The 17,095-nt window shown below is 47.8% G+C and overlaps 1 protein-coding gene across 1 annotated transcript; it reads left to right on the top strand.

Moving 5' to 3' along the window:
- Positions 1-4,262: 4,262 nt before the first annotated feature.
- On the top strand, positions 4,263-16,723 carry STIP1 (stress induced phosphoprotein 1). The gene is made up of 14 exons (XM_082626677.1): positions 4,263-4,366; positions 7,352-7,561; positions 8,066-8,207; positions 8,590-8,731; positions 9,421-9,589; positions 10,808-10,934; positions 11,027-11,129; positions 11,392-11,512; positions 12,475-12,571; positions 12,709-12,833; positions 15,097-15,133; positions 15,345-15,448; positions 15,627-15,799; positions 16,254-16,723. Exons 1-14 carry the CDS (start codon positions 4,358-4,360, stop codon positions 16,324-16,326), a joined length of 1,632 nt encoding a protein of 543 aa, XP_082482803.1. The 5' UTR covers positions 4,263-4,357; the 3' UTR covers positions 16,327-16,723.
- Positions 16,724-17,095: the final 372 nt, after the last annotated feature.

Raw genomic sequence — 17,095 nt, 5'->3', positions numbered from 1 at the left:
GCATGAATCACTCCGAAGCGTCATGCATCGCCAAGGGCCAGGATGCCTGCTGTGGTGGAGCTTATGCTTGAGTTCCAGGGACCTGGGGAAGGGGACACCGGCCAGCCACCCCGCATCACTGCCTCCTGGCCCCCAAGGGAGGGCTCTGAGTTCACTTGGAGAAGCCTGAGTTGGTGGAAATCATAATGTTCAGAAGTGGCTTTACCATGACACTGAATAAGCTTAAACCTCAAGGTGCCTCATTCACACTCCTTCTAAAGCGCCATGCTTTTTTAAAATCTGTATTTTTCTTTTCTCAAAGAGGGCTCTCTGGGACTTCCCTGGTGGCGTAGTGGTTAAGAATCCGCCTGCCAGTGCAAGGGACACAGGTTCGAGCCCTGGTATGGGAAGATCCCACATGCTGTGGAGCAACTAACGACTGAGCCTGCGCTCTAGAACTCACAAGCCACAACTACTGAGCCCGTGAGCCACAACTACTGAAGCCCGCATGACTAGAGCCCAAGCTCTGCAACAAGAGAAGCCACCACAATGAGAAGCCCATGCACTGCAACAAGAGTAGCCCCCAATCTCCGCAACTAGAAAGCCCGCACACAGCAACGAAGACCCAATGCAGCCCTAAATAAATAATAAACAAACAAACAAAAACTGGAGTATGGGTTACTTTGTTTAATCCTCAAAAGTGACCTTGGGAAGTCATAGGCAGTTCATCATCTTCATTTACAGACAAGGATACTAGAAAAGCCTTCTTTGGGTTCCTTGAAAATTCCAAATTTGTTTCAGTCTCAGGGTATTTGCACTTCCTGTTGCCCTGTATGGAACGCTGTCCGTGTCTTGCTTTTCATAACTGCAAGTCTAAGGGGTTCACTAAGCCCCCACCTCTAGGCGCTCCTTCCCTGCCTCCCTGGTAACTCTTTATCCTTACTTTTTTTTTTTTTTTTTCTTTTTTGCGGTATGCGGGCCTCTCACTGTTGTGGCCTCTCCCGTTGCGGAGCACAGGCTCCGGATGCGCAGGCCCAGCGGCCATGGCTCACGGGCCCAGCCGCTCCGCGGCATATGGGATCCTCCCAGACCGGGGCACGAACCCGTATCCCCTGCATCGGCAGGCGGACTCTCAACCACTGCGCCACCAGGGAGGCCCTATCCTTACTTTTTGTTTTCTTTATAGCACACACCACTCCTTAGAATTATCTTTATTTGTAACTTTATTTTTATTTCACAAATGTATATGGTACTTATTCTGTCGTCAGGCACTGTTCTCAGTGCTTTGTAAATATCCAATCATTCAATCCTCACAACTACTCTGACACCGAAACTTTTTCATCCACATTTTAAAATGAAAGCAACTGAAGCACAGAGAGGTTAAGCAGGTTGCTAGAAGTCACACAGCTGTGGAGTTTAAGTATCATCTTTCTCTCCCACTAGAAAACAAGGTGTGCAGAAGCTGCATCTGAGGGCTGCCTTGTTCACTGTTGAGCCCCTGTACCCAGAGTACTGTACCACACACAGAACTACAAAAAAGATGTGTGACAGCAGAGACCAGGTCACAGAGAGGGAGGGATGGCAAAGAAGCCTGGAGAGAGGCTGTTGAGGAGACGATATAAGGCCTCAAAAGGCATCCAGAGGTGGAGAAAGAGCTGGGCTGGGGGGCAGCAGTGGAATTGGCAGGAGTGCGGTGGTCTGGGGACGGTGCCAAGAAGAAAGGAAAGGTCTCGTTGACAGATTTAACTTAGCAGATGAGTAAGAGGCCAAACACCTTGGAGTCACCTCCTTCCTTCATGTTCTGCACCCAATACATCAACAGATCCTGTCAGCTCTGCCAAAATGCATTCTGAATCCAACTTTTCTCACCCATCCTCTGCTCCCACCCTGGCCCACAGCACCATCACCACTCTCCTAGAATCCTACAACAGCTTCCTAAGAGGTTCCTCTGCTTTCGTCCTCTTCATTGATACAGCAATCAGAAGAATCCTGATAAAACTGTCAGATCACATCACTTTTCTGCATGTTCCCAAGTGAACACAATGGCCTCCCATTCTGCAGGATCTGCTCCTGCTTCCTCTAGCCCCACCTCCCACTCCCTCCCTGCCCCTGCCATCCTGGTCACCCCAAGGCCTTTGCATCTGCTCTTCCCTCTGACAGCAAGGTTCTTCCCTAGGATATCCATGAATCTCACTCCTTCACTTCCTCAGGTTTTTCCTCAAATATTAGCTTCTCACTGGGTCTGATCTGGACCCCTACTGAAAATGCAACACTGCCCCACTTGCCCAATGCTCTGCTTTATTTTTCTCTACTGCAGATACACTATGCAAACATTTTTTAGTTTGTCTCTCTCACTAAAATGAGCACCACAAAAACAGTGATTTTTGTCAGGATTGCTCACTGCATTTCCCCAGTGCCCACACTTACACCTAAAAAATTATAGGGCATATTTGATGAATTAATGATTACCTGCTACGTGCAAAACGCTGTACAACGCACCTGGAAGACAAGGATCTAAAGGAAAAGACACAAGGCCCTTGTAGGCCCTACAAAATGTGGTACGGATACCAGTCTCTGGTTTAATATGTGATTGGACACATGTGTAGACCATGATGCTGTGAAAGCAAATAATAGGTGGGCAGAAATTAGTGAGTTCATTGGGGGCAGGTCGTCAAGGAACCCTGACAGCTCATCTCAGCCTGAAAGACCTGAGGAGACCCTAACCTGGCAGAGTTGGTGGAAGGGAGATCCCAGCAGAGGAAACATCTTGCAGGCAGGCCCCAAGTGAAGGAGCCCACCTAGTTCAAGGAACAGACAGGTCAGTGCGGCTGGAGACTGGTGCTGAAGGTGGAGGACAGGGAAAGAAGAGGTGGGAAAAGTAGGCCTGCCATGTTAGACAGGCCCTGATCCCCAATCTAAAAGCCTCCAAGAGTTTCGAGCAAAGGAGGGGGTTATCAGACAAGCGGATCTACAGTGACCTTGGCTGTAGTGTCGAGAATGGGTCAGACAGCTGGGATGGAAAAGAACGCTGTGGAGACAACCTATTAGCATAAAGGGCAGTTAAAACCCTCGGAAGGGACGGCATTACCCAGCGGGGGCGGGGGAGAGAGGTCACAGCAGGACCCAAGACCCTCATCTAAGCTCCCTCCAGACCCGTCATGCGGCTGCTTTGCTCCGTGAACCACATGCTGGTCCAGGACGAAAAATCATTTTTCTCTCACGCTCTAAATCTTTTCGCTTCTCTACAGGTACCTGCCCTGCCTCTGGCAGAACAGCCGCGATTTTAAGGACCGCCCAGGCCGCCGCCGCCGCCCGCCAGGTGATCGAGCACCTCAGTGAGGTCTTTTGTCTCCCTTACCCCTTTACCTCCGAATAACGGGGAAACTATCCTTCATTAAGTACTAAATACTCTACTACATAAATATGAACGATCCACGGCCCTGGATTACCAAACTCTCTTCCCGAAAGATCCAGAGGTGGTGCCATTCCACGGAGGGTCCCCGCCAAGGTGAGATCCCAGGCTTGTCCTACCCAAGCCCCAGCACCTTCACCACCACGCGGGATTTTGGAACACTCAAACCCAACAGCGGGATCCGGGAACGCGTCGGGGGACTCTCCCGAGGCCGACCCCAACGGCCCCCCGCCCCCAGGCTGGGACCCCCGAGCCCGACGCTCGGGCGAAGGACCAGGGCTCTCTGCCGCCGGGGAGGAGCGAATTGCCAAGGCCACACTATCCGCAGAGCGAGAAAGGAAGCGGCCAGTGTCCCCAGCGACCCCGCCAATACCGCAGCCTGGGATACCACCGCGGCGGCTGCGGCCTTGGGCTCCCATAAACCACGGCTACAGTAAAACCCCACCCTGCTCTTTGAAAGGCAACAATTTAAACCTATCAGACCAAAGTGTCTGCAACTCACCGCCCAATTGAAATTTCCTAAAATCTGAAGGCGGTTCCGTCATGGAGTCCGTCAGCCCAATGGGAGAGGTGGAAATTTCCAGAAAGAACAGGACCAATGGGCGCGGCCAGCGCGGCCACGATTGGCGGACCAAGTGACCAGTCACTGTCGCAGAGGTCTGCCCTTCCCTCCAATCATAGAGCTTATGATGGGCGGAGCTTTTAGGGGAACGTCCAATCCTGAGATGCGGGGGAGGCAGGGTTCTCCATATTGTCCAATGAGAGAGAAGCAAAGATGATGGGCTAGACTTCAAGCCAATAGTAAAAAAGCTCATAAAGCCCCCTAGAGGAGCGCGACCAGTGAGCCCGAGAGGAAGGGGCGGGATCTGGGGGTCCCGGCAGCTTCTAGTAGGTTCCAGAAGGCGGCGCGTGCGGTTGTGAACGCGGAGCGGACGGAGTCTATTCAACTGGGTTCCGGGCCGGGCTATGGAGCAGGTGAAGGGGGAGGGGCGGGCTGAGGCCCGGGGCCGTTCGGTGACCCGCCGAGGCTAGGCCGCGGGTGGAGGAGCGGGGCGGGAGCCCAATTGGGGCGGCCGGGGCGGCCGGGGTGGGGACCGGGGCCGTCGGAGTAGCTGAGGCGGCGAGGGCGTGAGGGCCGCGGCGGGCGGACGAGCGGGCAGCGAGGGTTGGCTGTGGGGAGCGCGGGTTCGGCTCAGCGCCTGTCGCCACCCGACTCGGCGAGATGGGCTGGGAGACGTATCCGTTCGGCATAAGTCCGGTTCGCGGCGGGAAGAGGAGCCGCGGCCGGACTCCGGAGGTCTCTCGGGAAGTGGGTCCAGGCTGAGCCAGGGGGATGGCGCCCGAGGCGCTGGGAGGAATGGAGGTGGGCGAGGGGCCTTGCGAAAGGCAGGAGGGATTGGGTCAACCTCTGGGAGTTCGTCATCTGAAAGGGGGATCAGAGATTGCGGACGAAGAGACTACCCAGGACTTGGCACAGTTAACTTGGAGGAATTCGGGGAGCGGGGACGGGAATACGCTGGAAGTAGCTGATGGACTTAGTAGCCAGAAGTAGGGAAAACCCTACTTCTCTGTATCTGAAGAGGCCGGGATGGAAGAGTGTTTAGTGAAGGTATGACGAGCAGCAGGCCGACTTCTTTTCATGATGCAGGAAAGGGGAGGGTGCAGCAAAAGTTCTTGGAATGAATTTCATCTCTACCAGTGTTTTACAAACGTATGTGCGGCCCCTCCCCCTCCTCGTTTTTCTTTCTGTGTGCGTGCGATTCAAGAGTAACAGGACTGATACTTACAAAACTTCGGTTTCAAATTGCAGAAGGAGGAATTAGTTGCTTAGAAAATTTAGAATATACAGATAAGCAGTAAGAAGTAAGTTATTTAACTCCTCTCAGCATTATTGGGGGGCCGAGTTTGAAGCTGCTGCTAGTTGCTTTCAGTGACTTAATTGTACGCTCTGTGGCCTGAGGGTTGGGAAAAGCCCAGAGAGGTTTTATTCAATTGGAAGCTGTTATTAGTCTGTAATGATTGACTTGGGGGGAGTGGGGGGACAGCTCGGGTGTTAAGCTGTGATCTACAAAGCCGAACCTTTTGCCTTAGTATAGGTATTGCTCTTTTAGCCAAACTTGGGGCCTCTTCGCTAAATTTTTAGAAATTAGAGTGGAAACGGAGAGGTTAATAAACATTTTGAGCCCTTCTGATAATTAAATTGTATCTGGGATTCAGTAGGCTGTGATATAGACAAGAAACAGAGGGCTGATGTGAGAAACACATTGCTGTGTTAAATTCAAGAAAAGCTCTCATCCCGCCGTTATCAAAAGAGGAAAAAAATTTTTCTTAATCGCAATTGCCCCTTGTAGAAGTGTAGGTACAGGTAGACTGAGTGACTAAACTCAGGGACTGCATGTTTACCATGCCCGTTGTACAAATGGCCTGGCATTTTACTCCAGGTGTGTTAGAACCTACTGTCTTGCCCCCCATTCAATAGGTAGCTTCTTTTTTTTTTTTTTTTTTTAATTCTGAGATCCATGTTTCAGTTTTAGGAAATATTCAAGTTGGACAAATTTGAGTGTCCAAAATTGTGTTTTTTTAACTAAGCACCTTTCAAATAAATCTCATAGTGATAAAGTTTTAACATTTGACCCAGTACAGACATACAACTGTATAACATGCAGACAAAACAACTTACTGTATTATATGTACCACATGCTGATATTTTCCATTTGGTGTTTCAAAGTGCTGGTTGTATACGAACTTGATTTCCTGTCTCACTGCAGGTAGGTGCCCAGTTTGGAAGATGTTCTGTAGGACAGGCAAGAGCTTCACCAAGCTGTTCTCAGCGGCCTCGTGGTACTAGTTGAGTTTTTAAACTTTTTGCCGCCTGGCCAGCATCTTGGGCTCTAAGGTTTTTATCCCTTGCTTGCTAAATTTGGTAGTTTCTTTTCCTTTTTCCTCATAGAGCTTGTCTCTCTAAGATCTCTCTGGTTGGTGGAGGTTCCCAATTAGTGTGCCTCAAGGTTCCAAAGCCATTTCTCATAACAGAATTCTTTCTTGCATCAGTACACTGGGTCACGGGCAGATGATAGGTACCAAGAAAGAATGACTTTGTGTCTTGAGGGACACAGCTTAATCTCACCAAGTGTGCATGCATTTGAGGGATGACCCTGCCCTCTTGTAGGGCTCCCTGGTTAGGAGAAGCCCTTTAATTAGGATCCTGTTCTGACAGGGCCAGGGTCACTTTATTAAACGTTTTGATGCGTTCCTGCTGTTTTCGTTCCGGATATTTGAGAGGATAGTGGATTGAACCACAAATAGTGTTTCTTTATTCTTCTTCATCCTTTTAGTAGCATATTAATACTTAAGCATGACAAAAACTGTTTTTTTCTAGCTTTCCTTAACCCGTTAAGGAACAGACCAGTAATCTACCCGTGTTGTGACATGTTACCACATCTGTAAGTGGAAACAGATTGTTCTTTGATCATAGGTGAGCGTCTTGATGCTCCTGGAGCCAGCAGGTTGCTGAAGCACGTATCACTGCACGCTCAGTCCACTTCCTTCTTGGTTGCCTCTTCCTGTGAGGAGTAACTAGGCCTGTGTTCAGTTTATCATTCGAACTCGGGAAATCCATGGCAAATAAATGTGTTTTTCCACAAAACGAACTCATGAGTATGTTCTAGAGTGGCTTCATCAGCTCAAAGTAGAGATTTTTGGAAGAGTGGCTGGAGTTCTCACTGATCCACAGGGGAGCCAGCAAAGAACAGTGTCAGGCCACTTCTTCCTGGTTATTTTTTCCTTGCTGGTTCCCAAAGGTGTGGGAAATGTAAATTAATGAATCTATGATTTCTCTTTTCTGATCCATAAAGTAACCTGTTTGTCAATAGCTGTGGAAAGGAATGAGTATCCCCTAAGAAACTGGGACTAAAGAGACATTTTATGGAGAGAAACTACATTGGTTCCTTTTCTTCTCAGGTAAGTGAGCTCAAAGAAAAGGGCAACAAGGCCCTGAGTGCTGGCAACATCGATGATGCGTTGCAGTGCTACTCGGAAGCCATTAAGTTAGACCCCCAGAACCACGTGCTCTACAGCAATCGTTCCGCAGCCTATGCCAAGAAAGGAGACTACCAGAAGGCTTACGAGGACGGCTGCAGAACCGTGGACCTGAAGCCCGACTGGGGCAAGGTAAGCTGTGCGCGTGCTGGGGCTCCTCAGGTGCCCAGAAACTCCTTTCGGGGGCACTTCTTAAATACCAGCCCTCCTGGCTTGCCTAGTTGCCTGTCTCGAGAGACTCAGAGTTGATTATTCCCCTCCCCCCAGTATTCTTCCTGCCTGTTTGAGAATGTTCCTCAGAGTGGCGGCATGTTTCATCAAATCTGAGGTACCATCGGTTAAGACATGTCTTATTTTTTGTACTACTAGGAAGGAAAACACTACCCAAAAAACTGACAACACTTAGGGTCATCAGATGAACTGGGAGGGGGCAGGTGTGCACCTTAGATGTTTGGCTGTGTTCTATAGGGTCGATAATACACCATTGCTGTATCCTGCTCCTCTTTCTGTTTTTCCTTTGGCCTTCACGTGAATACCCATTTTGTTTCATGAAATCTAAAGTAGTTTTTTTTGAGTTCATCTTAGGAATTTACCGCTAGGTGTCTTTTATTTTGTATTTTTCTTTGCTGATTTAAGGGCTATTCTCGAAAAGCAGCAGCTCTTGAGTTCTTAAACCGATTTGAAGAAGCCAAGCAAACCTATGAGGAGGGTTTAAAACATGAAGCAAACAACCCTCAGCTCAAAGAAGGTTTACAGAACATGGAGGCCCGGTTGGCAGGTAGGCAGGCACCATGTATACTGCTCTTTTCCTTTTATTTACTATTATTATTATTCCTTTTTTTTTTTTTGCGGTACGCGGGCCTCTCACTGTTGTGGCCTCTCCCGTTGCGGAGCACAGGCTCCGGACGCGCAGGCTCAGCGGCCATGGCTCAGGGGCCCAGCCGCTCCGCGGCATGTGGGATCTTCCCGGACCGGGGCACGAACCCGTGTCCCCTGCATCGGCAGGCGGACTCTTAACCACTGCGCCACCAGGGAAGCCCTACTATTATTTTTTAATTGGGATTAACTTTGAGGCTCCCCCATCCCCCAGTGTTGGTCTAGTAGGCTATGTGGGCATAGTAACTGACTTCTAGTGATGTGCTTTCCTTCGTTTGAAACAGAGAGGAAATTCATGAACCCTTTCAACATGCCTAATCTATACCAGAAGTTGGAGAGTGATCCCAGGACAAAGATTCTGCTCGCTGATCCTACCTACCGGGAACTGATAGAGCAGCTGCGGAACAAGCCCTCCGACCTTGGCACGTAAGTCAAGGCGGCACCGTTTGTCTCTGGAAATGGACATGAATGTTGTGCTTTCTTCCTGGGATCCTGTGGCAGGGGGTTACCTCGACCGGACTGCAGAGTTTCTCCTTTTGTTTTTTCTCCAAAGAGCAGTAGGAGTTTATTGCTTTGTTTACTGTTTATTTGTATTTTTAGAAAGGGTCAGGGGGAGTATATATCAGAGTAATCTGGAATGTTTGTTCTAACCCTCCCTTCCTTCTTCACTGCTCTCCTGCTTTGCTGACCTAGCACCAACCCTATCCTTTCTTTACACATAGGACCCCCTCTCTCTGTTGGTATATTGGAGTGGAAACTCAAGGTTGAAAGGATGTCAGATCTAAAGAGGTCTCTCTAAACCTTGTACTGCTATCTGTGACTGTCTGAATCCCTCTGTCTCCTGAGATCAGACAAAGTGTATCTCTAACTCATTTATTTCTCTGTGTATCTGCTGGCCTCAAATAAATTTGGTCTGTGTTACCTCATTTTATATGGATATTTGAAAGGTTGAGTATTCCCCATTTGTAACTTTTAGTACAGGATCTAGGAACCTTCTCACGGGTGAGAAGCTTTTATATACAGTAATCTGAGCTTTAGCAGTAAATGGGGTTTAAGATCAGTTGTGGAGAGGACTAAGTGCTGTTTTTTGTTTTTGTTTTTTTAACCAATACTAGGAAGTTGCAAGATCCCCGGATCATGACTACTCTCAGCGTCCTCCTGGGGGTCGATCTAGGTGGGATGGATGAAGAGGAGGAAGTTGCGACACCTCCACCGCCACCGCCTCCCAGAAAGGAGACAAAACCAGAGCCGATGGAAGAAGATCTTCCAGAGAATAAGAAGCAGGTGTCTCGCTCTTTTTTTTTTTTTTTTTTACACTGTTTACTATCATGAATTTAGAAGAAACAGCCAAGTCAACTAGAAATATGTGTGTCAGTTGGGACCATCTATAGACTTTCATTGGCTGTGATTGTTTTCTGAATGCTCAGTATGTGCTGAAGTTACTGTTGTTAATTAAAATGGTCAGGGGACTTCCCTGGTGCTCCCAGTGCAGGGGGCCTGGGTTCGATCCCTGACGGAAACTAGATCCTGCTTGCATGCTGCAACTTAAGAGTTCACATGCCACAACTAAGAGTCCACGTGCCGCAACTAAGACCCAGTGCAGCCAAAATAAATAAATAAATAATAAATATTCAAAAAATAAAATAGTATATTAAATGGTCCACGTAACAAGCAGTTTCATAGGAATCGTGTATCTCAAAGTCCTCAGGCAGCAGAAGCTACTAGTCCATAGTCCCACGGCCGCTGTGGTTCTGGCAGTGTGGATGTCAGCCAGGGCCAGCCAATAAAGTTGTGTGTGGTCCTTGTCCTTGCGGAGATCCAGAGGAATGCTGTCTATCATTCCTTATGCTTCTGTTGCCTGGTTGGACGTGGTGTGTAGTTGAAAGTTGTCTGTGTTGCTAAGTGAACAACTTTCAGTCTTCCAGAGCAGGAGGCATGTGCCTGAACGATTTTATTTCCCTTCTTATAAATGGGAACAGCAGATTGTTGCCAAATTTAGTACCTTTAAATGGGTAAGCGTTGGTTGTTCATGGCGCCTCAAAACTGGAAAAAGGCCCGATAACGTGGGTGGTAGTGAGCTCGGCTGAAGACTGCTGCCACCAGGACAGCCCCTTCGGCTCCTCGCCCTCCTAAGACCCCGAGACAGCAGGCGACAGAAACCGGACTTGCTCAGCCTCTCGGAATTAAACCTAGCACAGAACCATGTTGTCCTCTCTGAAGTGCTTTCCAGCTGAAGGGATTTCCTCTCCCCTGAAGAAGCCCTCACTTGCTGACAAAGATCCAGGAGAGTAGGTGGGATAGGGGGAGTTTCAGAGGAAGCAGACATGAAAGTCTATAATTTTTCATCCTAACAGCTGATACTTCACTGTGGGTGTCGAGAACCTGCTTCCGTAGCCTTGTTAGTTGTGTATGCTGCGTGGTACCTGTGACGTCACAGGCCCTTGCTCTCTTTGCCGTCTGGTTAGATGTGCTCAGCACTGACTTCTCCCACACCTTATCTAGGCACTGAAAGAAAAAGAGCTGGGGAATGAAGCCTATAAGAAGAAAGACTTTGACACAGCCTTGAAACACTATGACAGAGCCAAGGACCTGGACCCCACCAACATGACTTACATAACCAACCAAGCAGGTGAGACCCAGGACGCAGGTGCAGGAGTTGTTACGTGGTCCTGGGGGTGAGGCATGGACTGACTCTTCCTTTTTGACCCTCCTGCCTGGCAGCCGTGTACTTTGAAAAGGGCGACTATGGTAAATGCCGGGAGCTTTGTGAGAAGGCCATTGAAGTGGGGCGAGAAAACCGAGAAGACTACCGACAGATTGCCAAGTACGCTTGACCTGGAACGCCTTGAGCGGTGTGGAGGGTTCCATGTCTGCACGGGGAGGGGGCTGCTGGCTGCACAACCTACTCTGTTAGCCGTGGGCTGGAAAGGAGGCTGCAGGATCCTAGACAGAAGGTGTTGGAAGGGCGTGGTCCCTGGGGCAGTGATGTGGGCCTTGTGTCTAGTTGGTTGCAGGTGTTTTTTTCTCTGCAGGGGCTGACCTTGTCTGTGTTCTGCCCTTAGCAAATTCTTTTTTCTCTTTGTCAGAGCTTACGCTCGAATTGGCAACTCCTATTTCAAAGAAGAAAAGTACAAGGATGCCATCCATTTCTACAACAAGTCTCTGGCAGAGCACCGAACCCCAGATGTGCTCAAGAAATGCCAACAGGTGGGTAGGGAATATGGGATGTTTTGCTATTTTTTGTTTTACTTATTGTAGTCATTACTATTTAGTGATAAATCTGTTGTCTTTGGTCATTGTATATGATGCTGCCCCTGTCACTTAATGATGACAACATGTAGGGAATAACTCAGTTTTTCTGCTGTGATTTTTGGTTGGCCAAGGTTTCCACCATAAATTTGTGGATATTGAGGGTCAGTGCTCTGACAGTGTTGTGGTTGTTATCGTAATTTAAGTTTTTTCTTACCTTATACAACCAAATTATGTAGGGGAGTGATTTTATTCACAGAAAGATTAGGCAGAAAATTGAACTGTCAATACATAGATCATTTTCACACAGGGCATATCTTTGTATCAAGTGTACATCAATACCGTTCATTCTGCTTCATAGTACCTACACCTTGATGATGAGGAACATAAAATTTTTTTTTGAATTGAGGTAAAGTTGGTTTACAACATTATACTTCAGTTGTACAACATAGTGATTCAAAATTTTTATAGATGATATTTAAAGGTATTATAAAATATTGGTTATATTCTTTTTTTTTTTTTTTTTTTTTTGCGGTACGCGGGCCTCTCACTGTTGTGGCCTCTCTCGTTGCAGAGCACAGGCTCTGGACATGCAGGCTCAGTGGCCATGGCTCACGGGCCTACCCGCTCCGCGGCATGTGGGAGCTTCCCGGACCGGGGCACGAACCTGTGTCCCCTGCATTGGCAGGTGGACTCTCGACCACTGCGCCACCAGGGAAGCCCCCTGGTTATATTCTTTATGCTGTACAATATATCTTTGTAGCTTACTTAAGCTATACATAGTTTGTAAGAAATATAAAATTATTAAACCAAAAGTTAAATCTTGCCACTGTGAAAATTGAAATTCTAATCAGACTTTTTATTAGCCCAATGTTTATGAGAGTTTAAATGACTATTGCAAGAATTAATATTTTTTTTAGGCAGAGAAAATCCTGAAAGAGCAAGAGCGGCTGGCCTACATAAACCCTGACCTGGCCTTGGAGGAAAAGAACAAAGGCAATGAATGTTTTCAGAAAGGTACCTACAGCTCAGTTGATGGAACTTTTGGATAAGAGCAGTGTAGATGTTGCTTTCTGTGCCTCGGCTGACTGTGGGGTAGATGCGCTCTGGTGGTGTGCTTTATTTTATTTTTTGTTTGTCTTTTCCATGTTCAGGGGACTATCCCCAGGCCATGAAGCATTATACAGAAGCCATCAAACGGAACCCAAAAGATGCCAAATTGTACAGCAATCGAGCTGCCTGCTACACCAAACTTCTGGAGTTCCAGCTGGCACTCAAGGTGAGGCTCTGGGAATGCGGAGCAGCCGTTAATGTAACCTGTGCATGAGGAATATGTTTTCCTCTTTTCATGTTTTCATCAGCGTCAGCTTGATGTTCTTATTTTGATCATAGATTCAAGGTGGTGATGCACATGGGAAATTTGTAAAAATACAGGGCCTGTGTCTACCCTGTCCTGGCCTGTGGATTTATTCGTGGTTGGGAGTATTTGGGAAAGTAGATCCTTTTCCCTCCCCTTTGTCCTTCCTTACATTTTTTGTTGTTTACCTTTTTAACATTTTAAGTGTATGGTTGAGTCGCATCAAGTACATCCACATTGTTGTGCAGCCATCACCAACATCCAATCCCAGAACTTTTTCATCTTCCCAAATGGAAATGGCATTTTCTAAACACTAACGCCCCAGCCCCCTCTCCCAACCCCTGGCAACCACTGTTGTATTTTCTGTCTCTGAATTTGATCGCTCTAGGGACTTCCTGTAAGTGGAATCATACAATATTGGACCTTTTGTGTCTAGCTTACGTCACTTAGCATAACGTCTTCAAGGTTCACGTTGTACCATGTGTCGCACTTCGTTTTTCGTGGCTGAATAATATTCCATTGGGTAGACCACATTTTGTTCATCCATCCATGGACATTTGGTTGTTTCCACTTTTTGGCTATTCTGGACAATGCTGCTGTGAACATGGGTGTACAGATAACTGTTTGAGTCCCTGGTTTCAATTCTTTCAAGTGTTTTATGCAACAGTGGAAGTACTATAGTTCTGTGTTTAATTTTTTTGAGGAACTGCCTTACTTTCCACAGCAGCTTTACCCTTCTTTTCTTCCATACTCCAGTTAGATAGACCTGCGGCTGTCAGTCACGTCAAGCATGCTCAGATATGATCGTGTTCACTGCAGGAGTTGCTCTCCATGGTGCTCTTGAGCATGAGCCGCTCTGTGCCTCTTGGCGAGTTTTAAACTCTTCTCTGGGAGATAAACCTGGACTATCTTGTGGGAACTAGACAAAATGTTATTTGTCTAGACACACCAGTACCTGAGTCCGTGATGGTTTTGTCTGATGCCACTATTTTCTCGGTCCATCTGGCCTAGAGACATCACTGCTGCTGGTGGGACTGCACAAGGGGAATGTCAAAAGCAAGTTGGTTTGCAAAGCAAAGAGTAACATTGTGAGTCACCTGAGAGGTGGAACAGGACTTTCCCAGTGTGCAAATGGGAGGAAAGAATGAGTAGAATTGCTCCCAGTCTTAGAGCTTCTTGGTTGGGCCTCCGTGCACACACGACACTGCATAGCATTCTTTTCTCCGTAATTTTATGTTTTGAAGATATTTCAGACAAAAATACACAGAATACCTATGTTTTCCACCTTTTCTTCAACCATAAGCATTGACACTTTTGGCGAACCATTTGTGAAAGGAAATGATACATTTTGGCACTTGACCTCTGAATTCGTGAGCATACATCCCCTGAAATGACTCTCCCTGTCCTGTCACAATATTATTAGCACCTAATAGCAAAACTCAGGCCGTAGTGTCATCTGCTGTGTGTCTATGTTCAGATTTCCTTAGTTGTCTAAAAATAAAGTTTTAAAGTTGTCAATATCAAGGTCCATTCGTTTCATCTGGTGATCATGTCCTCTTTAGTTTCTCAAACTAGAAGTTTCCCCACCTTTTGGTTTTTGGGGGTTTTTTTTCCCTTTTTTTTTTTTTTTTTAATCATAACATCAGCCTTTTGAATAGTCCCAGCCCCCTTACACGAGATGGTCCATGATCTGGATTTGTTATCCCTTCTAGTTCTGCTTTCCTTCCTTCTCTACTCTCCTTTTGCTGGGCCTGCTGTTAAATTACCAAGCTGCCAGGAACAACAGAAGCACTGGAGGGAGGAGGGATAAATTGGGAGACTGGGATTGACATACACACCCTACTGTGTGTAAAATAGATGAGTAATAAGGACCTGCTGTGGAGCACAGGGGGCTCCACTCGGTGCTCTGTAATGGCTTTGTGGGAAAAGAATCCAAAAAAGAGTGGATATGTGTATATATAATAACGGATCTACTTTGCTGTACACCTGTACAGCACCTGTAAATCAACCATACTCCAATAAAAAATTTTTTAAAAATAGAACAGAAGCATTAGAACAAAAGCAGAATGTTCTGTAATGGCCCTGGGTGAACAGTTAGATTTGTAATAATTCCAAGTGATCAGTCTGCCCTAGAGTAGCTCCTCTAAAGGAATGAGCCTAATTCTTTTTTGCTTTTCCTCCCTAGGACTGTGAGGAATGCATCCAGCTAGAACCGACCTTCAGTAAGTGCCTTTCTGTGCTGTTTCTCTGTCCCCTGACTGGCCAGAGGGTTGAGAGGAGAGAGCATATTCTTTGCCTGTGTGTCTTTCGGGTTTGTAACATTTAGGAGCTAGTGTCAGGCTGAGGAACAATGGTGTTCAGATGAAGAGGTGAAAGAGCAGCCTTCAGAAGTGTGTTTTAGGTGATGCCTCACCTCTCCCTTTCTGTCTGTAGTCAAGGGTTATACACGGAAAGCAGCTGCCTTGGAGGCAATGAAAGACTACACCAAAGCCATGGATGTCTACCAGAAGGCACTCGACCTGGACTCCAACTGTAAGGTGGGGCTGCTCTGGCCTTCAGTGAGCTCTCCCCTGCCTCCGTGTCTCTGATTCTTCCCTCTCGCCTGTTTCTCTGTGTGTCTGTCTTCCCCTCAGTTACCTCTGTTATCTCGGACCTGCTGCAGCAGTGAGCCAGGTAGTGCTAACACCCTCCGCTTTTGGCTTTGCCGGAATGCAGGAGGCCGCAGATGGTTACCAGCGCTGCATGATGGCCCAGTACAACCGACATGACAGCCCTGAAGATGTGAAGCGGCGGGCCATGGCCGACCCTGAGGTGCAGCAGATAATGAGTGACCCGGCCATGCGGCTCATCCTGGAACAGATGCAGAAGGACCCCCAGGCGCTCAGCGAGTGAGTCAAGTTGGGGGCAGATGGCCTTCGAGGGAAGAGGTGGACAAAAGCATTGAGAATGCACAACGTTGGCAGCAGTGTGATCTGAGTGGAATATTTATAGTGTAATTCTTACTTGGAAGGTTGGCAGTGGTGGTGAGCTGGAAGGATTTCATTTATATATGTTAGTGGCAATGGCTTAAGTGGTTAGTTGGAAAGACCAGTTTTGCTGGGAGAGTGGTCTCAGCTTAAACCCGTGTCCGTGGACTCATTTGCAGCAGGACTGGTCAGGTTCCAAACAATGGCAGAGGAGGCCCATGTGGGTCCCCCTGGGCAGTCTGCCAGGACTCCCTTACCACCTCTTGTTGGTTGGTGGTGTCCAGGGGGATTTGTGTTGGTTGGGGCTTGCTCTGCGAGCAAGTAAGAATTTTTATAGGTTGTCTCATTTCAAATAACTTTGCCTCTTGTTTGTCAGACACTTAAAGAATCCTGTGATAGCGCAGAAGATCCAGAAGTTGATGGATGTGGGTCTGATCGCAATTCGGTGATGACTTGCTCATCATGCCCCTTCCCTTCGCCCTCACGTGGAAAGAGGAGCTGGGACCGCGGCAAGCAGCACGGAGCAGAAGGGAGAGAAGGGGAAACAAGTGAACAACTTATCTATATATTTATACAGACGTACGAGGAAGATTCAGAGACTTGTACTCACGTATTCGTGCAGCCGCTGCCTCTGGGCCCTCCCAGCACACGCATGGTCTCCTTCCCCTGCCCCCAGTCGCTGTCTCAGCTGCTCTCCCATAGTTGGTTATTTTTTATTTGGGGCAGTGGGCTTGTAAGGGGAGGGGAGGGTGTTCTTCCCAACCTCAGGTCCCAACTGTCTTCACGTTGTTAACTCCACGTCCTCTTCTCCAATAAAACAAGCCAGTCAGGCGTGGTTATACATTGCTATGTCCCTGAGTAATTTATTTGCCAAAAGACTTTGAAGCAGATGTCCTGTAGGGGTCACAGCCTGGATTGGGAGAGTTGAGTGAGAACTGAGCCCTGGGAACCAGGCCCGCACGCTCTCTTCCTTCCTGAAGGGTGGGGTGGGTGTGAGCTTGGCTGGGTTCCCTGGCCTAGCAAGGTGGCCACTAGGTGGTGCTGTCGCTCAGCGAACAACTGAAAGGGGACATGGAGGCTCCTGACCCAGAGTGGCTCCAGCTCCGGAGGGTCAGATGAACTTCAGGTGATTCCCCTGCTGTCAGTTCTCCACACTCAAATCGCAAAGCCAGAAACCAGTTCGATCCAGAGAACAGTGGGTCCCACTCAAGAATTGAA

This window comes from Mesoplodon mirus (assembly GCF_964341445.2).
Source record: "Mesoplodon mirus genome assembly, chromosome: 7".
Taxonomy (NCBI): Eukaryota; Metazoa; Chordata; class Mammalia; order Artiodactyla; family Ziphiidae; genus Mesoplodon; species Mesoplodon mirus.
This window is presented reverse-complemented; position numbering and strand designations above follow the sequence as displayed.